The 24719-nt window shown below is 41.6% G+C and overlaps 1 protein-coding gene across 2 annotated transcripts in view; it reads right to left on the reverse strand.

Annotated features, from left to right (window-relative positions):
* Window positions 1–24719, reverse strand: part of tapt1b (transmembrane anterior posterior transformation 1b) — a 143453-nt gene that overhangs the window by 99363 nt on the left and 19371 nt on the right. For both annotated transcript variants that reach the window (XM_041192247.1, XM_041192334.1), the window contains exons 3-4: window positions 16313–16431; window positions 2700–2862 (exon numbers count right to left, since the gene is read on the reverse strand). In XM_041192247.1, coding sequence (XP_041048181.1) covers window positions 2700–2862; window positions 16313–16431 — 282 coding nt within the window. The remainder of the gene's footprint in view (window positions 1–2699; window positions 2863–16312; window positions 16432–24719) is intronic.

The following is a 24719-nucleotide window of genomic DNA, read 5'->3' on the forward strand; positions in this document are numbered from 1 at the left end:
CACCCACAAATGCAACCATGAGGCCACGGATGCCATCTTCTCCATGGCACACAACTTTGTGCATTTTGCCCAAGACCAGGACAGCCAGGATACAAGGGCCATTGGATTCGCCCTGATCTTTGGATCCCCACAAGTGCAGGGTGCGATTAACTGCACATGTGGCATTTAGGCCTCAGTCACTACACTCAGTGGACTTCATCAACCGAAAGGGCTTCCACTCACTGAATGTGCAGCTGGTAGGCGACCACCAGATATTCATCCTGCAGGTATGCGCACAGTTTCCAGAGATTGTGCACAACACCTACATCCTGAGTCACATGCAGATCCCTGCAGTCTTCCAGGGTCCACAGAAGCTGCAGGGTTGGCTCCTGGGGAACAAGGGCTGTCCGCAGAGGCCATGGCTGATGACACCTGTGCGGTGGCCCCAGACTGCAGCAGAGCGATGCTATAATGAGACATGCAGCAGCTCTCAACTTGGTGGAACTGCTGGAGTAGTCCAGTGCTTGGACCGGTCTGGTGGAGTCCTACAATACAATCCGCAGAGAATGTCACGCATCTTCATCATCTGCTGCGCCCCTTACAACCTGGCATTCCAACAGAGATGAGCTGGCTGAGGAGGAGATGGAGGAGCTGCATGTCTCCTCCAATGAGTAGGATACTGACAGGGATGAGGGTGAGGGGTCCTCGGTGGCGATGACAGGGGTGAGGCTCTCGCACTGGCTAGACGAGGCAAGCATGCTCGGGAGGCCCTCATTGTTGCCAGATTTGTGGAGGATAATGATGACATGCAGTGAAATGTCCCCATAGATCCTCACATCGCAGTTCTGAATGTTCGACTCCAGACTGGCTTATGGCTGTGTCAATACCCTCTGTGAGAATGCTCCTGTCATGAGGCCCTAATAGTCGCTTGATTGCAGGAGGATGATGACAACATGCAGTGAGGACATTCCATAGATCTCCACATACCTTCTGAGAATGTCTGACTCCTGTCTGGCCAAGGGCAGCTTGCTTGTAGACGCATTTGATGCTGCATCCACCTTCTGCACCTCAGCCCTTCAGGAACTGGTGCACAGCATCACTAGTTGCAGATGCTGGAGTGATGGGGGCCAGCCCCACCTTAAAAAAGGTACTGAGAGCACACAGAGAGAATGAGAGAACTCTGGCACCTGCCCACTACATTCTGGCAGCAATGACCAGCACCGCCAAGCTGCAAGCATCAGTAACATTTCCAGGGAGTGTGAGGCTGTACCATCACTATGGGCTGAAGGCTGTACAGAGCACAGGGAAGAGGTCATGGACTAAGACACCTGCCTTTTATCTTGTGCAGAAAGGTTTCATATCTGAGTGACAAGAACACTGCTCATCAGAACAAGGAGACAATCTTAGGACTTTATTGACAATAGTGAACAGTATGTACTAGTGATCAGCACCCATGCCCAGGCTGTGCAACTACTTTTAAATAACTTTCCTAACTTTGCCGCCATGTCTTGGTGCTTCCTGGACATCGACAGCAGAGATGGAGGCTGCCTGCTGGCTGATGCCCTGCCTGTGATGACATTAGCTGGCATCCTCTGCAGGGCTGAGACTTGGAGGGCCCCAGCTTGCTTTTGGGGTCCAGCTGTGTGGCAGTGGCGCCTTCCTCGGCCTGTGAAGCTGGAGCTGCAGAGGTCACAGGAGGGGAGGATTCAGATGGGCTGGTCACTCCCAGAATTACCTGGGTGGATGGCCCCCGAGTGCACACCTGCTGATCCTCCTCCCAATGGTTGTCCAAGCACCCCCGGCTGATTCGGTGAGCAGAAGGGATAGCTGGATTGAGATCGAGCTGCCCAGCACTCCTCTCACATACACACTGCTTGAGGCCAACTATGGCATCAGCGATGGAGTTAAGCCCGCACAGCAGTGCAGGAGTGACGTCTTGGACCAAGGTCTCCATGGCGGCCACAATCCTGCCAGTGCTGACCCCGGTGCATTGCAATGCCGGCGCTATTACCTCAGACACACGGACTCCTCCATCGTGCTTTGCAATCTGAGGAGTGCAGCAAACCCGGGGAGTGTGGGAGCGTGTGTGCCTGTGCGTGTGGAGATCTTTTTGACCCATCTAGATTTTAACACGGTCTCTGCTGCCCTGGCTCCCCTCCTACTTTTCCACTGCTACAACTTGAAGTTTTCCAATCACCATGTACCTTTCTGCATGTGGACAGGAATGGGGCGTTCACCAAGGGCAGGACATATATATAGTTCAGTTTTATTTTCTTGGAAGATAGTTCAGTTTTAATTTTCTTGGAAGATTTAGCTGCAGTTATTCAATCAAATAAACTGAAAACAAATTCACAACACTGGATAACTGCGAGGAGGTTTTGCTGATGTTCTCATTCCACAGAGCTGCAGCTGTGAACACACCTGTTTACTTTGAAACTGATTGCACACACTGAAAACTAAGAAATTAAGAATATTAGTAATGGGACAGACTTAAAAGGATGTCTGTGTGCCATTTATATTAAGAATACCAAGTTGAAGTTTATAATGAAAACAAATGGATATCCTATTGGTTTCAGTGAAAGCAACATGCCTTGCTCTGCTCACTCTTAATTCCCCTACAAACTACATAACCGAAGTATATAAATAAGATTTTTAAACAAATGAATTTTCAATTTATATCAACCTAGCTGGGAAATTCTTAGTTTATTGATCTTACATACCTCTAACATATTGTAGATGATGTAGAGTTTGATGACAGATTGTCCTCTAATGAGATGGTACATCATGGAATAATCCACGTAGTGCATCATAACAAAGCAGATGACCATTATAACTGCCTTGAGTATGTCACATACCTGAGCAGGTTGTAGCAGTCGTCCATCACTAAGAATAAAATAAACACTTATTTCCAAGGCATTCCACAAATATAAAATCAATTTTTCAAGAACAGAGAGGTTGTTCAGCAGTAATTATCAACTTGGTACACCATTAAAAACCCAGTTATACCTTATTCAACAAGGTGTAACTTTTTCAAGGTTTCTGCAGGACAAGTTCTTCTCAGTTCAGAGACTTCTAATTGGTTGCAGCCCTGGAGTATTTCAGTAGTACAAGCTATTAAAAAGGGAAGAATCGCTGTAAGCACTTCTCTATTTCTGTGTACTCAAGAAGTTGCTGTCAGTTTCAAAGGAGTTACTGTGGTGACCTGTCAGTGTTGCAGTCATTATGACTGCAAAATCTGGGCCTTTGCAAATATGAGAAAGACTGAAAAAAACAAGTACTATTGAATGAAAGACAGACCATCTGTACAGCAGCTCCCACAATCCCAAGCTTCTCAAAGGCTTTGCAGCCAATTACGTCCTTTAAGTGTAGTCATTATTAGGAACACGGCAGGAATTTGAACACAGCGGAGTCCCAGAACCAGCAATAAATTAATGACCAGATTAGCTGTTGGAAGAAGGGAAAGAGAGAGCGAGAGCGAGAGATTAATTGGAGACAGATTGTCTGGGGAGTTTGAAATACGAAGAGAATAGAGATGTTAGGTTGAGGTACAAGTAAATGAGTTAGATCTAACATTTGCATTTTTAGATAAATTGAGAGTTTGTTTGAATATCAAAGGGGAGTCAGAGGTTACTAGAAACATGCTTGCATTCCATAGGTAAACAAGAAGGGGGGCATATTATATTTTTTTGTCCCGAAAGCCAAGACAAGGTGGAGACAGGAAAGATTTTATATTTGGAAGGATTTGAGTTTCAAAGAGGTGTGAGAACAATGGAACCTGAGATGAAAGGGTGAAAAAGGCATTTTAGAGTTACTGTGGAGAGCTTAAGATGGCTATAGCTGGAACTGCTTAAGCTGTTCAGATAGCAGGTGCAGGTGTTGAGCTGGAACTGGGAGAGGATGCAGTTTGAATCAACCATCCAGTCAAGCCAGAAAAGTCTCAGGCTGCAAAAAGCAGTTTCATTCTGAAGTTTGGATTTTCACAGCAGAGTGGAAGTGAGTTACAGATCATGTGATATGCCTTTATTGAAATTACATCAGTTTGCCTTGGGTAATATTACTGGATTTCTTATAGTTAAACATCTATTAAGGAGTGTTGCCTGGAAGGTGTTTACTTGTGGGTCTCACCAAGTGGAGTCTTTTTGAGGGGAATGTTTGTAAGACTAACCTTAATTGTGCAGCTGTAATCTTATGTGCTTAGGTTTTCTTTTATTCTTGTTAATAAAACTTTTATTTTTTTTCTAAATCCCAAAAGTGTTACTGGACCTCTTACTGCTCAGATGATCTTCTCATTATCTCTTACTGCTAAGGTCTTCTTCTTGTTTTCAGAATACAAAAAGAGGTATGGCCCGTAAACCAAGTTTCCTTCTTGGATTGCTTTGCACAGCAATTAACACCAGCTATGGTCATAACACTTCACAATTATTTTCAGAAAGGTCAACTATATAACAATTTTGAAAGCTATTTAGCCAAAGGTTAAGAGTAATCTCAATATCATGGATGTCCTCTCCATGCCACGGACAACATTTATACCTCACCTATCATATTTTTTAAAAAGGCATTATCTCATTGCTGTTGTGGGACCATGCTGTGCAAAAATTGGCTATTGCATCTCTCTACATAACAGCAGTAGCAACAGTATACAACTGTGCACTCCACTTGTTACAGCTTGCTGACAGGTCTTTCTCTGGAGGTAAGCTGTAACAAGTGGAATGCCACAGGGATCAGTGCTGGGGCTTTAACTATTTGTAATCCAAACAAGGATTTTGATGAAGATACCAAATGCATGATAGCTAAATTTGCCGATGACACCAAGTCAAGTAGGAAAGGAAGCTGTCAAGAGGAGGTGGAGTCTGCAAAGGGATATAGACAGGTTAAGTGAGTGGCAAAAATCTGGCCGATGTCATATAATGTGGAAAAAAGTGAACTTGTCCATTTTGAGAGGAAGAATAGATAAGCAGCATTTTATTTAAATGGAGACACACTGCAGGAACTCTCTGTTACAGAGGCATCTGGGTGTCCTGATTCTTGAATCAGGAAAGTTAGTATGCAGGTATGGCAAGTGACTAGGAAGGCAAATGGAATGTTGGTATTTATTGCAAGGGGAAAGGAACATAAAGGTAAGAAAGTTTTACTGTAGCTGTGCAAGGCCTTGGTGACCATATCTGGAATATTGTATACAGTATTGATCTCCTTATTTGAAAAAGATATAATTGGAAGCAGTTTATAGAAGGTTCACTTGACTAATTCCTAGAATGAGGGGCTCATCTTATGAAAAGGTTAAGCAGGTTGGGCTTATACCCGTTGGAGTTTAAAAGAATGGTGGCGATCTTATTGAAGCATTGAAGATCCTGAGCTGATTTGATAGGTAGATACCGGGAGGATGTTTCCACTTGTGGAAGAGACTAGAGATCAGGGTACACAGTTTAAGAATAAGAAGTCTATAATTTAAGATGGAGATGAGAAATTCTCTCTCAAGGGGTCACGAGCATGTGGAATTCTCTTCCCCAGAAAGAAGTGCAGGCTGGGTCATTGTCTAACTCTGCCTTGAACAAATTCAGGTTTTTGACAGGCAAGGGAGCCAAGGGTTATGGGGGGCAGACAGCTATGGGGGGGTGGGGTGGAATTGAGACTGCAACCAGATCAGTCACAATCTTACTGAATGGCAGAGCAGGCTTGGAGGGCGGAATGGTACCCAAGTCCTATTTTCCTATAGAAATGTACTGGATTAATATAAAATGCTTTTGGGCTGTTTAGATCATGAACGGCACTATATAAATGCAAGTTCTCTCTTTATTAAGTTTTTATCATAAGTTTGAAATAATCACATTTCTGGACTCAAAATGCTGGAGTTTCATTGAGTGTATTTCTAACAACTATCCACATAACTGGTGGGCCATTGTTGCTCAGCACCTAATTGCAGTGCAACAGCAAATGCTGGATGTGCATCCACATAACAATTAGTTCCTAGCTATTTACAAATAATGTAACAATAAAACATCTCTTTCCCTTTATGAAAAAATATAATGCCTCTATAAGTGTTCCAATCATTGACTTTAAATATTATCAAAATCAAAGATAAACAAATTTACTTTTATAAATCAGCTGAATATCTTCAGAGTCTGTTTCAGCTTGTTCTTTTTTCTCAAAATATTAGGTGGTAAAATGTTGTGCTAAAACAGCACGCTACAATCATTCTTTGGTCTGTCAGCATTTTTCCTCAAGTTCTGTGTTATGATTCTGCAGCATATGTTTCTCTTCAACTACTCTATACACTAGTCTTCCACCATTTTTCAGCTTCCTACTGTGCCCACTCTGCTTGACTTCTTGCATTTTGTACTTCTTTCAAACTCCAGCATTTCTCTGTTTCTTACTGATATCCAGTTAATCATTCGCCAGCTGGACACTTCTCCTTGGAGAAGAAAAGGTTGAGAGGAGATTTTCAAATAGGTATTCAAAATCATGAAGGGTCTGGACAGAGCAGTTAGAGAGAAATCGTTCCCAGAGGTGGAAGGATCAAGAGCCACAGGGCAAGGGTTTCAGATAATTGACAAAAGAAGCAATAGGGACATGAGGAAAAACTTTTTTTGCACAGCAAGTGGTTAGAATCTGTAATGCACTGCCTGAGAGTGTGGTGGATGTTCAATTGAGGCTTTCAAAAGGGAAATGGGTCATTGCCCGAACAGGAAAAACCGCACAGCTATGGGGAAAATGCATCAGAGTGGGACTAAGTGAATTGCTCAGGAAACTTAATAAGGAGAGAACTTGCATTTATATAGTGCCATTCATGATCTTAATGACCCAAAAACATTTTATACTAATTCAGTACATTTGCCAGATATTGTGTTGAGCTGTATCTGCAGTTCACTATTTCACTGTCTGAACTTAGCACTGTCATTCTTTTTTTCCACATTCTTCTATTTGAAACATGTGCTGTTGAGGTTTTAACCCAAGGCTCAGAATCTCCCTCTTGGATGCTCCTGTACAGCCTGCAGTTTCTCTTCCATATTCTCCTCCTCAGCACAAAACATTATGTCCTGTTCAGCCACCTTTCTAGGTCAGTGACTTTATTCTCTAGTTCTAACTTTTCACCTTGGAGTGCTGAAAGTTTCTGGAAAATAACTTTAGTTGCTTGAACTTCCTGAATTAGCTCTCTTTCCTTTTCTGTCATGATCTTTCAATATTGGCCTGGGATCATAGAATGGTTACAACACAGGAGGCGGCTATTCAGCCCATCGTGTCTGTACTGGCTCTCAGAAGGAGCAATCCACTTAGTCCCCATAGCTCTGCAATTTTTTTCTTTTCAGATAATGAGCCAATTCCCTTTTGAAAGCCTCAATTGAACAGCCACCACACTCTCAGGCACTGCATGACAGATTTGCACCACTTGCTGTGCAAAAAAGGTTCTTCCTCATGTCCCTATTGCTTCTTTTGCCAATTACCTGAAATCCCTGTCCTGTGGCTCTCAATCCTTCCACCTCTGGGAACAGTTTCTCTCTAACCGCTCTGTCCAGACCCCTCATGATTTTGAATACCTCGTTCAAAATCTCCTCTCAACCTTCCTTTCTCCAAGGAGAAGAGTCCCAACTCTCCAATCTTTCCACATAGCTGAAACATCTCATCCCTGGAACTATTCACGAATCTTTTCTGCACCCTCTCTAATGCCTTCACATCCTTCAAGTGTGTGGTGCCCAATATCTGACTGCAACCCATTCAGTTGACTTTGCTTGTCACCTATCAATGAATAAATTCCATCAATCTGTAAGCTCTGTGACTCTGGCAATCACTTTCTTGCTTCCAACTGGAAGGTATTCTGTTGCATCTTTCCCAAGTTTATGAACCAGAGCTGGATTTAATGTAGCCCATCATGGAGGGAATCATGGCGGCCAGGCCTGTTTAATCTTGGGAGAGGCCTCACATCAGTCTTCTGGCTGCAGCAAAACCTCTCCTGATTAAGTTGGAGAGCAGAAGGGACTGACGTGGGATTTCCAGCTGCAGCATCCCTCAGCCCACTGCAATTTGGTGGTGGCACAGGGATTAAATAGAGGTTGAATGGTTCTCCCGCACCTTTGGAAAGTCACCCGACAAAACCTGTTGGGTTTGCTAGGCGTCTCCCGTGAGTGAGACGGGGGCGCTGCAGGGGTGAGGGCACTTTTCAGTGGGTGTACTATCTTCAACCCTCAGTGTTGTCTCTGCCATTTCATGGTTTACTGAGATAAGCTGCAACTCTTCGCAACTGCCAACCCCAAGATAGCTGGAACAACTATTTATGATGTAGATCATGCAGTTTGCTTTGTGTGCCCCTCTGATAACGGGTTGTTCCTAGCTGTTGAATCTCAGTTCCTCCATTGGCGTGATGCTGTTCAGTTTCAGAGCATCTTTCCTTTAGTCACCATTTAATTTCAAAGTTTCAAGCAAGATTTTCTGGTATATTCTGAGCAGATGTTACACTGTGCTCCAGTATCAAGCTTCAGCTTCAGATTTATGGTTGTGGGCTTATTTCTCACCCCCCTTCCTGATCTGAATGGCTGTGTGAATTCCTTTCCTCCAGCCATTTCATACAGTTGTATGGTCCTATGTCTATTGTGTTCTGAAGCTCATTGTCCTCTTACAGGGTACAGATGCTTTGATTTCTTTTCCTACTCATTTGCCCTGTTGCTCTGCCTCTGATAACTCATTTACCATCTTAATCTGCACACCTTTTCCCAATGATTGGGCTTTCCACAAGCTCCACAGTTTGATCCAAATGCAGGACATTTTCATCTGTCTGTGCACTCATGGGGTTGTCCACAGATCCTGCACACCTGTTTGTTTGGTGTGTATTCTTTGCTGTTTCGCTGCATCAACCCTGCTGTCTTTCTCTTGGCTTAACTGAACATTTGGGTAGTCAGCATCTTCATCTGTCTACTTGTGGCTTCATGTGCTCTGACAGCCTGCAATATTCTGAGTTTGTCCTTTCCAATCACAATCTTTCTGTACTTCAGGCTGTGCAGTATCCCAAATAAGCAGATCTATCAATCTTTCATCTGTTTCCTTGAATTTATACTTTACGGCTACATTTTTCAATGTGCAGAAATTGTCAACAGGATCAGCTGGCTCCTGCCTCAGGCTTTGAAATTCATATTGATGGACATGATTTGACTTAGGCAGTAGATGTGTGCTGAATTTTTCAAAAGTTTTGCCTGGGCTTTAACCATTGTCCTCACTCATATCAAACAAATTTAGCCCTTCTCTCCTGCCCACAAAAGGATGTAGCTGACCCTTTCCTCTACCAGTGCCTTTTAGAAAGCTACTGAATACCAATCAGCACTTTTATTTAAATCTCTCAAATACCTCCACAACAGCATTAGCCTTCAAAATCATTATGGGCTGTAGCTGTGCACTCATTGCTGTGGCAGTGGCCATTTTGTTCGTGCACTCGGTTTTCTCTCTCTCTGGCACTAATGCAGGTTGATTTTTCTCAATCTAATTCAACATTAAATCCATTTCAATGTCTAAGTCTTACTCACTAACAGCTGCTGCCATCATGTTATGCCTTCTGCTTACCGTAAGTTTGAAATAATTACATTTGTAGGCTCAAAATGCTGGGGCTTCAAGTGCGTTTCTTACAGCTCTCCATATGGCTAGTAGAGTGATACATTGTTGCTCAGCATCTGACTGCAGCGGAGCACCCTGGATGTACATCTACTTAATTAGTTCCTAGCTCTTTGTGAATATATAACATCCACAACCCTCTCCTGCTTAGCTAGCTCAAATAATCTGCCTATTCAAACAAAACCTAATCCCTTCAGTATTTTAAAATTCTTCAGTCATATCCCTTAGAACTCTAGCCATTGAGTATTTCTGATCCATAACTCCTGCCATCGAAGGGGGGCATGATTAGGCACAATATTCCAGATTCAGCCAAGCCATGGTCTCATAAGAGAACTGTACATCTAATATTATATTTAACTGTCACATCTAAAATCCCAAACAACCTATTTATTTTTGGACCTTCAATGCTTTGTGAACTATAATTCACTCTTCAGCCTTAAGCAGGAAACCTCACATTGCGCCTGGAATTACCTCAGCTAAAGTAAACTCCACATTTGTCCATATTGAAAAGCACCAGGCACACATAGGCCTATTCCCCAATGAATCAGCAGATGAAAGGAAGACAGTGAGATAAAAGTGGAAATATGTAGTGAGGGTATTTCAGATCTTAGAGGCTAGGCAACTAAAGATATGGTCACCAATGGCAGAGCAATTAAAATTGAGGGTGCACAAGAGGCTAGAACTAGAGGAGTGCAAATATCTCAGAGGGTTGTGGGGCTGGAGGAGATTAGAGGGATAGGGATAGGTGGGACCATAGAAGGATTTGAAAACAAGGATGAAAACTTAAAAGACGTTGCTTGACTGGGAGCCAATGTAGGCCAACAGGTACAGGGAAAGGGAATTGAGAGTTAAGATGCGGGCAGCAGAGTTTTAGATGACTTCAAATTTGAGGGTTGAATATGGAAGACAAGTGAGGAATGTATTGGAATAGTTGAGTCTAGAGGTAACGAAAGCCTGAATTCACAATTAATATTGAAGAAGAGGGACAGGCTAAACATTAGGTTCAGGCAGAGACCAAGCACATGCAGAGCTAATACCTTTAACAATTATCCACTATCTACACAAAGCCTACAAATTTTCTATCCAATCCAAGATCTGCCTGCCAATCCAACAACACATAATCTTACTTAGCATTTATTTGTGCGGTGTTTATTATTATACAGTTTCTGCTTGATTTCCACTATTGTCCACCAACTTCACATTATGGCACAGCAATTGGTGAATGCTGAGCTGCTCAAATCCCAGAGGGAAACTTGAAACAGCTGCCATAACTGTTTTGAAATTTGTATTTTATTTCGAGATGCATGCTTCGAGTTCAGTAGTAAAAAGTTCACTGAGACTTAGAGGTCTCTGTTACAAAACTAAATTAAATATTTATTCATAAAAGAAAAGATTTTAAGTACATACATGGGTCTACAAATTACTACCATAATAACTCCTGGATCCCCTAATTATTCTGGCACCCAGTTACACCTCCATTAAGGCAACAGTGAAACAAAATAAGTTTAAACAGACCCAGGCAAAGCACGCCACACCCTGGACAGTGATATTCAAAGTCGGTTTTCTTAGCTTCGGTTCCTGTAGACAGCAACTTGACGCAGAGAGGCTGGAGGCTTTTCACACTTGTTAGATCTTAGAATTCCTTCCCCCTTACACATAACCTCATCTCCTTTATACATGTTTCTCCCTTTTTAATGTAAATTCAATTATTCCAATATGTCTTTGCAACTTCACTTTTTCCATAATATGAAAACTAGTATTCATTATCAATAACTTTTGGGAAAGCAAATACTCTTTGGCTTAGCTTCTTTTAGCTAGATGTAACATCTGAAATTCAAACTACTCTAATTTATTTAAAAATGCTAATTTTCCTCACACCTCACATTCTAAAACTTCAGCCATCTTTACCTATTAAGCATTTTAAACCTAGCCTCCATTTTGATAGCTGGTCCAGAGTTTTTGAGTTGTCTCCAATTCAATTAAATGTCCCACACATCCACACAGAGAAACTAATCCAAACCCCACTATTAACTTACCTTTACAATAAATCAAAACAATATGAAAATTATTATATTTTAATGACATTTGTAACCTGTTTAAAAAGTTTGATCAAGTTAGTGATCTCCTTTTCCATGCTGAGGCATTGAAAAGAGGCATGTTGAGATTCTCTTACAAACCTCTTGCTCTTTCTAGGCAAAACACATCTATAAATCATACTTTCTAGCAACTGATGCTAAACTAATGAGCCTAGAGTTTTCTGGTTTAGCTGTCTTTTTGAACATCGAAAGCACATGAAACTCTCTCTAGTTGAAGGAAACAATCCCGGACCTCAATAAATGGTTTGAAAAGTATGAGTCAGCAGTTTGTTTTTATGATCCCAGCTGATGTTACTACTGGACAAGCCTGATCCCAGGGTGAAACCTGGCTTGACAGATCATAACTTTTACTTTTTGTTTAGAAATACGGAGAGCAGCTACTGAACAGTGTCACAGAAGTCAGCTGCTGAACTTTTAACAAAAGAATAAATCATTTATCAAAGATAAAATGAACTACATTACAATAACCCTTCACCCACAACTATACCTTTACAGGTATGTGCAGATTCATAAGAATAACAAGCTACAAAAGCTATCTTCTACTCTCAAGTTCACAGTGAGTACACAGTCAATGTAAACCAATAGGTGAGCTGTGGTCAGGGAAACGACACTCTGAAATCAAGTGACACCCCATACAGATGCTATGGATCCCTCATCAACTCCCTCTAGATGTTTATCAACCGGTCTCACTGAACTCCGTCTTTCACACGAGGATTCCCAATCTCCACTCTCGAAGAACCCCATTTGGAATCATCTTCTAAACAACGCTTTCTCTTGGACACCTTCCACAAGGGTCCACCCTCCAGGGTTTCAAACTCTCCTTCCGATGTTCCTCTCACTTGGATCGCACGTGCATTCAAGCTTTGCCTTCCACACACTCTCAGATACTGAGCCATTTCCAAGCCCACAACCACTACCATCTAGAAGGACAAGGGCAGCAGATAGACAGAAACACCACCATCTGTAAGTTCCCTTCCAAGTCACTCACCATCCTGACTTGGAAATATACTGCTGTTCCTTCACTGGGTCAAGATCCTGGAACCCACTTCCTAACAGCACTGTGGGTGTACCTATATCACATGGACTGCAGTGGTTCAAGAAGGCAGCTCACCATCACCTTCTCAAGGGCAATTAGGGATGGGCAGTAAATGCTGGCCTAGCCAACAACACCCATATCCCATGAATGAATGAAAAAAACCTAATGTTTATGGTACTGGGCTAGTAATCCAGAAGGTCTGAGTTCAAATTCTGTCATTATAAACCGTGAAATTCAACTCTACAAATCTGTTGGCTAGCACCAGGAAACTAAGTTGCCATATTGTTGTGACTACCCAACGGGTTCACTGATGTCCTCCTTCAAAGAACTGAACCTGCTATCCTTTTTCTATCTGGCCTACACCAGTGCCACAATTAATGCCCACAATGCAACTAAAGATGAACTACAGGTACAGTATCTCAAAACCAGCGACCCCGGGACAGAGTCTGTGTCGGTTTTTGGGTCAGATCAAGAGTTGCTTGGACTACCTGTAGCACAGGAAGAGACACTAGTCAGCGTACCAATGAAGCACCTATCTCAATAAGCTGGCAAGTTATTTTACTTCATCTAATAATATTAATGCATGGCAGCTTTAAAAAATATTTGATATTCAGATAGCCAGATTGAGACACTGTAACTGTACAAATGCTGGTTGACCAATGTCACCTACATCCCAAGAACCAGTTGAAAAAAATCTCATCAAGTAACCAAGGTCAGTAATCCAATCACCCTTAGAAGGCTTAATTCTTGCAAGTTCCATTTTTGCATTTACTTCACACATTCATTGTCAGAATTACCCCTGTGCAACAATAGTAATGTATATCATCTTCAGGACTGAAGACTGATGCCATGTAATCATTTAAATCTCAGTCATAGTTTAGGGCCCTGCAAAATGCCTCAATGGTGCTCTTGATTGTTTTAATGGTGCTCTTGCTATCAAAGACACAGCTATCCATATTTTACTACTGCCTTTTTAACAAATTTGAAAGCAGATTTAAAAACAGAAAATGCTGGTAAAACTCAGCAGGTCTGGCAGCATCCATGGGAAGAGGAACAGAGTTAACGTTTCAAGTCCATATGACTCTTCAGAGAAGTGGAAATGTGATGTGATGGATTTTATACTATTTGGGAGGGGGTGTTACAGGTGAAGCAAGATAGGTCAGGGATAGGTGACAGCTAAGGAGAGATTGACAAAGATGTCATTGACATAAGACAAGGAACGTTAATAGTAGTGTAAAGAGTAAAGAAGGCGCTGATAATGGCATAAAGGTAAGATAGCAGAAGGTGTTAGTAGCAGAACAAGGGTCAGTGCTCTCTGAAAGCACAATACAGAAACAAATGACAGATGATCCTGTGGGGGTCAGGGGGAGTAAAAAAAATGAACAAATAAAAGGATAGAATAAAATAAATAAATAAATATTGGATTAAAAAGAGGAGTCAAGGTAGAGGAGCATATGTTCGTGGTATGAAGTTGTTGAACTCAATGTTAATTCCAAAAGGCTGTAAAGTGCCCAATTAGAAGATGAGGTGCTGTTCCTCCAGTTTGCATTGGGCTTCACTAGAACACTGCAGCAGGCCAAGGACAGACATGTGGGCATGAGAGCAAGATGGTGAGTTGAAATAGCAAGCGACAGGAAAGTCTGGGTCATGCTTGCAGACTGAATGAAGGTGTTCCGCAAAGCGGTAGCCCAGTCTGTGTTTAGTTCCAACATAGAGGAGACCACATTCGGAGCAGTGAATACAGTAGAGCAAATTGAAGGAGGTGCAAGTGAAGCGCTGCTTCACCTGAAAGGAGAGCTTGGGGCCTTGGACAGTGAAGAGAGAGGAGGTAAACGGTCAGGTGCTGCACCTTCTGCGACTGCATGGGAAGGTGCCATGGGAGGGGTATGAGGAGTTGGGGTGATGCAGGAGTGGACCAGGGTGTCCATTCATTTGCACCTCCTTCAATTTGGTCCACTGTATTCGCTACGCCCAATGCAGTCCCTTGTTGAGTTTTACTAGCATTTTCTGTTTTTATTTCAGATTTCCAGCGTCTGCAGTATTTTGCTTTTATCTGAAAGCAGATTTTGTTGGCTCTCCCGAATCCAATACCTATCACTATTTTCCAGAGAGTGTTTGACTTTGCACCTGGTGAAATAGCTCCACTATAGGTTAATCTGACTTCGAACATCACAATTTAGGCACATTGATTCTGTTATTTAATAGGTAAGGTTAACATGGGATGCAATCACAAGTTAAACTACAATCAACAGGAGCTTGGCCTAAATAGCCAAGTGGTTATGGTACTGGGTTTGTAACCCCAAGATCAAGAGTTCAAATCTCACAATGGCAAACTATGAAACAATGTAACTTCATCTGAAACAGATGGAAACAGGTTTACTCAAAAGAGTATCAAGAGTTCAAATCTCACAATGGCAAACTATGAAACAATGTAACTTCATCTGAATAGGAACAGATGGAAACGGGTTTGTACTCGAAAGAGTTACAATCAACAGCTAGGCTCATTTGGTAGAATGCACACTGCTGTGTCATTAAGTCCTGCAACTAAGCCCCAACTTGAAATTGAATATCTATTAGCATGTAATCTAGGCTGAAATTTCAATACAATAATGAGGGAGTGCTGCATCATGGGGTGACAATTTTGGAGACATTAAATCAAAGCCCTGTTTATCTGCTTAGTAGTCAGGGTTCCCAATAAAGATCCGATGTCACTTGAGCAGGGAGTTCAAGTTGTTTGGATAGCATTCCTTGTCCAATCTTCCCCAAAACCAGGTTAACAGGTGATTGCTCTTGTGGACGTTGCTGTGCACAAATTGGCAGGTGTGTTTGCCTAAGTAGTATTACTTGACTGTTGTGAAACATTTTCGAATACCTTGAGTGTGGTTTTAACTGCAATTGCTTTCCTTTAAAGACAAGTTCTGGACTTGGGTCAGAAAACACTCATTGGGCCAATGAATAATTAAAAACTTGAATGGGATTGTGAAGGCAAAAATCTGAATTATCCAAGCGGCATGTAAATGCTATGATGGGCCAACTGTTGGTTTCAATGGAAGGATGAGTAAGATGGACTGAATGGCCTTTTTTACCTGCACTTGTGTCAGTGAAGCAAAGGATAAGAACTGAGCATAGGGCTAAAAGCCTACAATAATTATAACTTATAAAAGTGCATTGCATATTTAAAGTTCTAATTTATTTTCTTACTTAAACATGAAAACATTTTCCATACACCTTGCTCCAAAAGAAATAAGCACTTTCTTTTTCCCTAGGCATTAAGTGTAGACAATAAAATCATTTAAGTATTGGTCAGGTGAACATGATCTAAATAGTATAGATATTTGATTTGCACTAGGGAGATGGCATTATCTATTTAAAACTGGTGCCACTTGCTCAGTGACTGAGGGGTTCGCCTTAAAATTCTCATTGTGGCTCCTTGGAATCTTACCTAGATTCACTAGAAGGTGGGCATACTACTCAAAAAAGTTTCCAACGATTCTGAAGCACTACTGCAAAGACATTATACATATGCGCTAAGATAGCATTTCTGGAGACTTTGGAAAACTTACAACAAAAGTTTTCTGAATAATTACTGTAACAGAAACATACACCTTACCTTAAGCCACAACAGGGGAGTGTAATAAATCTCACTAGGGCTAGAAGGACTCGCAATGGTAGTAGAGTAAAGAGATATAGAAAGGCATCCAGGCACAGAAAGAATCCAAAAAACATCAACTGAAAAAGAATAGAAATTTTTTTCTTTTTAAAAACACAATATTTCACAATATAAATAGTACACAAATTTCTATGCACTGGAGGATATATTATGAAGTCTCAAACATATATAAATCCATGTAGTATGTTCCATTGATACCACAAATCAGAAAAAAAGCTCAACTATGCATATGTCTGTTTCTGGACTGGTTTCAGTGCATCTGAGATAATGATTATGCTTTCTTCTTTAAAAGCAAGTTGCGGTAAACCTGACATAATATTTGAGGAAGTGGAGGGAAGGAACAGGGCGAGTCAGATTCATTGGTTGCATTTCAAAGTCACTCATTAAATCAGATATGGAAGTCATTTTGCACAGATCGCTTGAACAGCTTTCTCTGACTGGAATTTATTTTCCCACATATTAAGATGGATTGATCTCTAAAATAGGATAGGGCAGAAAGATAACTGCATTTGCAGACGACTCCAAAAGATTATAATTCTCTTACTCCAAGATTTTTATTTTGCATATGAATCAAAATTGAGAGGAAAATTTCTACTCCTTCATAAAGGCAGTCTGCTTTGTGACCACACACACAGGCAAATTTGTTAAAATAATATTTTAATCACTGCAAAATGAGAAAAACAGCAGGGGAGTTTAGAAGCTGCATAACTGGAAATCTTCAAAAGACGACGGACAATTACAGTAACAAGTGGGAATAGAACAGCTGCACAAACCTCTGTTTTATGGGTATAACAGAACAGAAAGCTGATACATTGGACTCTATTTGACTTCCAAACAAGGCAGGAGATCTGAAATTCTGATTTAGGCAAAAAGGATTACATAAAGCCTTGTTCAATGCACAAGAAACATGGTGTAGCATGGATACATCAAGAGCCCAACTCTATTTGATATTAGAACAAAAACAAAAACACCTGGAAAACCTCAGCAGGTCTGACAGCATCTGTGGAGGGGGATACAGTTAACATTTCAAATCCGAATGAATCTTCATCAGAACTAAGGAAAAATAGAAAAGAGGTGAAATACAAGCTTTGGGGGGGGGGGGTTGGGGGGGGGGGGGGGGGGGGGGGAAGACGGACACGCAGGTAGAGCTGGATAGAGAGCCAGTGATAGGTGGAGATTGCCAAAAAATGTCATAGACAAAAGGACAAAGAGGTGTTGACGGTGGTGGTATTAGCTAAGAAATGTGCTAATGGGGGAAAGCGAGTTTTAGTAAACACCTTGTTAAACACCAGGAGAGAAATGGAAAGCAATGAAGGTGAACAGGGCAAAAGAGATAGGCAGAAATCCTGTCGGAGAGAAGAGCAATACTTCTTCAAGGTAGACATTCCTTGAAGAGAGGTGGCAGTTAACTTAAACACTAAGATAAAAGCAAAATACTGCGGATGCTGGAAATCTTGCTTTTATCTTAGTGTTTAATTTCTGCCTAACTCTTTTGCCCTGTTCACCTTCATTGCTTTCCATTTCTCTCCTGGTGTTTGACAAGGTGTTTACTAAAACTTGCTTTCCCCCATTAGCACATTTCTTAGCTAATGTCACCACTGTCAATACCTCTTTGTCCCTTTGTCGATGACATCTTTTGGCAATCGCCACCTATCATGGGCCCTCTATCCAGCTCTACCTGCCCAATTTCCACCCCCCCGCCACTTAAACCAGCTTATATTTCACCTCTTTTCTACTTTTCCTTAGTCCTGATGAAGAGTAATTCGAACTTGAAACGTTAACTGTATCCCTCTCCACAGATGCTGTCAGACCTCTGAGTTTTTCCAGGTATTTTTGTTTTTGTTCTAGATTTTCAGCATCCGCAGTATTTTCCTTTTATCTATTTGATATTACTTCACTCTACAGATTCTCAAGAAGCACCTAGATGTTGTGGTGAAAGGGCCATTTGCTGGTTGGTGATATCAGCATCCAAAAGGAAACAGGAAAGAATCTAGCCCAATTTGCATATATACTTTGCTACAGACATGTTAAGATTCAACTGTTAACCAGTCACTGAAGATGGGAAGAAACGTTAAGAATGCTCTTTCAGGTAAATTCTGTCAAAGTTTTTCCCATTTCACTGCTGTACCAGAGGCAGTTTGCTTCAAAATTGCTTCAGTTTTGAAATAGAAGCTCAGAAGAAAATCACCCACTTACAGACAATATCAGAATTGTTTTTCTCCATCTGAGATACTTAAGTTAGGAACACGGAAAAAGCTATAATCAAAGAGGTCAGAGTACTCCAATTTCCTTGCTTCAATATTGTACCTGAATGCATGGAAGATTACTGAACAACGTCTAAAATGAAATTTTTTAAAAATTTATAATTGAGTATGGATATTTCACAGCTCAAAAACATTACTTATTTCAAACGTACTAAAAAGTTTTATAACTAACCTTGCAAGTAACAAATGTGTACAAATCACAAAATCAGACTGAACAGTTTTCAGCATAGATTTATTAAAATATTTAAAAGTGATTGGGATTAGTGTACTGGGCAGAAGAGAATGCTGTGTAATTTTTAATTAGTGTTGTTCAACACTGGCATTTTAGATATGCTCCACAATACCTCCACCACTGATTTTCATTATTCGTCAGTTAAGCATGTCACTGTCAGCCAATCATCTAAACTGTGCAGCACCTTCTACAGAGCAGCTGGGGCCAGGACAAGAAATGATGTGTCTCCTTAACCAAAGTGAAGAACAGTTAACGAGCAGCAGACAGCTCAAACCTTGAAGTGGCAAGCGGAATATTGGAATCAATTCAAAGATCTTTGGGGGGGTGGGGTGGAAGAGAGGGAGGAAGAGAGAGAGAGAGAGAGAGAGAGGAAGAAAAGCAAGAAAAGGAGAAAAAGATCAGGTAGAGAGATACCATTAGCACACAGCTTTTGGAGGAGGGCAGCAGCTAAGATAGCAGCTTCCTAATTTCCATGATTAATCATGTGTCAACCAGAAGCTGCTGTCCAATATCCAAGTAAATGATGGTGACTGCTGTTAGTCTCACTGTTGTTTTATTTCTACTACAAAACTCAGGGCCAATGGCTTGTCTTAACATTTACTTCAATTGACATCTGCTCCTTCTAGTGAACAACATATTCCATGGGTACCTTCAATGTATATTGGAAACAAACTGAATGATCCTATTCTTATCAAAGATGTCCACAACAAAAGATGAATCCAGATAAGGTATTCTTCTAAAGTGCACAATTCCATGCATCATTTTTAATGCTTTAAAACTCTTCACAGTAAGAGGATCAATATACATAATTTTTTATTATTCACTTTCAACACAGGTCCTAGACCTGTGATTGACAGCACGAGTATCTGGAGTAAATTTCTGGGAAAGTTCAGGGCATTTAGCTCAAGTCTACAACAGCAGGGTCAGTGTTGGAGGCATCCACAGGAGGAGGAGGGCAGGTAGCGCATCTCTGCCCATTGGAAGTTTGAAATTCCTGGGTGTGCATGTGCATACATCAGGGCTTCCTCTGGGTCCCAAAATGCAACAGCGATCAACATCTGAAGGTTTGCTGTTAATGTATCTGAAATACTTCCTTGGTCATTTAATTCTTCTCTCCCATGTATCTAGATTTCTCTCTTCCACACAATGTTTTCCTTTCTTTCCTTATACACTACTTCCTTGCCTTCTCTCTCTGTCTACTGGGAAAAGAACTGGGAGCAGTCCTACAAAATCACCAACGAAACTTCTAACCCCATATCCACTCTATTACAAAGACTGACTACATCCAGAACTGTGCATGGAGCTTGAAGAGTTGGGTGAATCCATGAAAAAAAGTGGCAACTGGGACCTAATGTGTGGGAATTCAGTGTGGGATGTAGGGGAAAGAGGTGCTAAGTATTTTATGCTAAGGAGCGACAGTAAATATAATAAACAATTAAACCTCTACACTGATCAGCCTGTCCTTCAATTGCTTGTAATCGACAATAAGCTTCGCGTGTAACGGTAATTTTGAGGAGTTTGGCAAGATCAGAATGATCAAGCAACTGCTGAAAAGCAGTTGTCACCAGGTTACTATCTACATTGGCCAAATCATTACCCAGTATAAAATCTATCCCTTCAATAGGTAAACTAGGAACAACTGCCACAGTAACAATTCCATTTACTATGTCCCTTCGTAAATTGACTTTACACAGGGAACAGGTTCATAAATCCCCATGAATAGCCCCCATTACTACTTTTTCCTTCATCAAACCATCTGGAACACAAATCGTATCATCAGCCACCATCAATGGCTGATCTAGTATGTCTCAAACTATTAACTTGTTTACTGGTTTTATTGGACGAGCAAGGGAACAGTTCTCCCTTAGAGACAAAAACTCTATAACCTCCAGTAACCTGTTTCACCTTAGTAGTACTCAAGGAAGAATTCCTTTGACTATCCTCAGCCATATCCCCTATTCTAGTATATTCGGAGGGCACAAGTTTCACTTGTACCATTGCCACTGTTTCAATAACCATTTCCTTTTCCGGTACAGCCTTTTCTAAAGGCTCCTTAAGGATTAAGCGCTTCTATTACTGCCACTGGCTCACCATTCAGCTTCTAACAATTTACTTTTACATGCCCCATCTTATGGGGATAAAAACATATGGTTTCTTTATATCTCTTTTATCCTCTACACTATCATTTCTACTGACTGGAACTATTTCCACCTTCTGCCCAAGATGGAATCTGGAGGAATAGAAAAGAATCTTTTATAGGTTTACAAATGGAGGTCTATTGCCCCCAAGCGGCCTATGTGATACATCACACCCATCTGCTAGCACCGCTGCTTCCCGTACGTTAGAAACCTTACCAGCTGTGCACTAATAACTATTGGGATGCTGTTTTGAAGTTCTTCCAGTATTGTTAGCTGTCTCACATTCTCAGAAGTTTGATCTAACTTCAGTGATCAAAACCACCCAACAAACAACATTTCTTTCTCCCTAGCAAATTCTACAAACGTTTCATTTGATCGTAAGTGCGAAATTTCAACTTATAATGCTTATGTGCTTGTCCCTGATGCATAAGTACCACAGTTTTAACTACCTCAATCTGAGGATTGTTTTTCCGAAAGGCTAAAATATACATCCATAGTCCTCCTTTGCAAAATGAGTGTCCATTAGCAACTTCAGTTATGTGGCCGCCTTTTCAAACGCGAAAATATTTTTCAATGGCAACTTCAAGGAATTTAGGCACTAAATGAAGACTCTCAGTTATATCAAAGCTCCGAGTGGGACTCAACTCCTCTTCCAAGCTACCAGACCCATTTATACCTCATAACCCAAGCTTTTCTCTAGCTAGTTCATGCTGTCTGATTTCTTTCTCTTTGAAACACTCTTCTTTCCTTATCTCTCTCCTCCCTCACTAACTTCCCTCTCTGGAGTTCAAGTTTAAACTTTCTCATTTCTCTTTCCAGTTTGAACTTTTTCCATTTCTCTTTTTCTCAAGCTCTTTTGTCAGCAATTGATTTCTCACTAATTCAACTGAATTACTATCTGGATTAACTTCCTCCAATTCCAAATGCTATGCTATTACCTCTTATGTCGGCTTTCTTATCCTGTGCATTTAACTCTAACTTCAACTTCTCTGCTAATGCAACAACCTAACCATGGTTAATTGTTGCAAATCACTCAGGGATAAATCTTCCCGCTTCAGAAGAGTTGTAGCAATTGACAATACCATTCTGCTTTTAAATCAGTATAGTAAAATTCACTATGAAGATCTCATCAGTCTCAACCTCTACCAGCACTGACATTTGTCTGTGGATTCGAAATCCCGCAAGCACCTTGTCCAACTTATGTTATGATCCTGGACCAGACACCCAAGTTCTTGGTACAATCCCATTAGGGACCTAAGACTTTTTGTTTAGAGTACACAAAGTTTGACATTCAAGACATTTGCTAAGGTAATAAAGCCACAAGATTCCATGGTTTTGAACAAACAAAATGACTACACAAGGTCAGAAAGATAAATCAATTTACAGTGTTGATCTCATACTCTAACATTCAGGGTAAATATGAGGTATACGTGAATTAACAGGCACACTGTGGTCAAACACACCACCCTGCACAATAAATCACAGATGTCACCAAGACAGATTTGAGAGGTTTCATCCAAACATCAGTAAACAGACGCAACCAGACTCTCATTCATTCATGGGATGTTGGTATCGTTGGCTAGATTAGCATTTATAGAAACATAGAAACTAGGAGCAGGAGTAGGCCATATGGCCCTTCGAGCCTGCTCCGCCATTCATCATGATCATGACTGATCATCCAACTCAATAGCCGGCTCCCACTTTCTCTCCATACCCTTTGATCACTTTCGCCCAAGAACTATATCTAATTCCTTCTTGAAAGCATACAATGTTTTGGTCTCAACAACTTTCTGTGGTAATGAATTCCACTGGCTCACCACTCTCTGGGTGAAGAAATTTCTCCTCATCTCAGTCCTAAATGGTCTACCCCATATCCTCAGAGTGTGACCCCTGGTCTGGACTCCCCCACCATTGGGAACATCCTTCCTGCATCTACCCTGTCTAGTCCTGTTAGAATTTTAGAGATTTCTATGAGATCCCCCCTCATTCTTCTGAGCTCCAATGAATATAATCCTAATCGACTCAATCTCTCCACATATGTCAGTCCCACCATCCCAGGAATCAGTCAGGTAAACCTTCGCTGCACTCCCTCTATAGCAAGTACATCCTTCTTCAGATAAGGAGACCAAAACTGTATACAATATTCCAGGTGTGGTCTCACCAAGGCCCTGTACAATTGCAGCAAGACATCCCTGTTCCTGTATTTGAATCCTCTGGCTATGAAGGCGAACATATCATTTGCCTCCTTTACCGCCTGCTGCATCTGCTTACCTTCAGTGACTGGTGTACAAAGACACCCAGGTCTCATTGCACATTCCCCTCTCTCAATTTATAGCCATTCGGATAATAATCTGCCTTCCTGTTTTTGTTACCAATATGGATACCCTCACATTTATCCACATTATACTGCATCTTCCATGCATTTGCCCACTCACTCAGCCTGTCCCATTTCGCCCATCGCTAATTGCCCTCGAGAAGGCGGTGGTCTGCTGCCTTCTTGAACCACTGAAGTCCATGTGTTGTAAGAACACTGTTAGGAGTGTTAGGAGTTAACACTGTTAACGCTGTTAGGAGTTCCTCAGTGACAGTGAATGAACAGTGATTATAGTACCAAAGTCAGGATGGTGTGTGACTTGCAGGTGGTGGTGTTCCCATGCATTTGCTGTCCTTGTCCTTCTGGGTGGTAGAGGTCACGCATTTGAAAGGTGCTGTCAAAGAAGTTTTGGTGAGTTGCTGCTGTGCACCTTGTAGATTACACATAGTGCTGCTAATTTGCATCAGTGGTGGAGCAAGTGGATGTTGAAGGTGGTAGATGGGGGGGCGGTGCCAATCAAGCAGGCTGCTTTGTCCTGGATGGTGTTGAGCTTCTTGATTGTTGTTAGAGCTGCACTTATCCAGGCAACTGGAGAACATTCCATCACACTCCTGACTTGTGCTTGCAGATGATGAACAAGGTTGGGGGAGTCAGGTGGCAAGTTACTCCCCACAGGAATTCCCAGCCTCTGACCTGCACTTGTAGCCACAGCATTTATATGGCTGGTCCAGTTCAGTTTCTGGTCAACAGTGACGTTCATTGAATATCAAGGGGAGATGGTTAGTTTCTCTCTTGTTGTAGATGGTCACTGTTTGACACCTGTGTGGCGTGAATGTAACTTGCCACTTATCAGCCCAAGCCTGGATATTGTCCAAGTCTTGCTGCATGTGGACATGAAGTGCTTCAGTATCTCAACAGTCCTGAATGGTGCTGAACATTGTGCAATCAACAAATATTCCCATTTCTGACCTTATGATGGAGGGAAGGTCATTGATGAAACAGCTGAAGTTCATTGGGCCAAGTACCCTGAGGAACTCCTGCAGCAATGTCCTGGGGCCAAGATAATTGACCTCCACCAAACACAACCATCTTTCTTTGTGCTAGGTATGACTCCAACCAATGGAGAGTTTTCTCCCTAATTCCCACCGACTCCAGTTTTGCTAGGGCTCCTTGATGCCACATTCTTGTCAAATGATGCCTTGATGTCAAGGGCAGTCACTCTCACCTCACCTCTGGAGCTCAACTCTTTTGTCCATGTTTGCACCAAGGCTGTAATGAGGTCAAGAGTTGAATGGCGCTGACAGAACCCAAACTCAGTATCAGTGAGCAGGTTATTGCTGAGTAAGTGCCACTTGATCACAGTGGCAACAACACTTTTCATCACGTTGCTGATGATCGA

This window comes from Carcharodon carcharias, chromosome 1, assembly GCF_017639515.1.
Source record: "Carcharodon carcharias isolate sCarCar2 chromosome 1, sCarCar2.pri, whole genome shotgun sequence".
Taxonomy (NCBI): Eukaryota; Metazoa; Chordata; class Chondrichthyes; order Lamniformes; family Lamnidae; genus Carcharodon; species Carcharodon carcharias.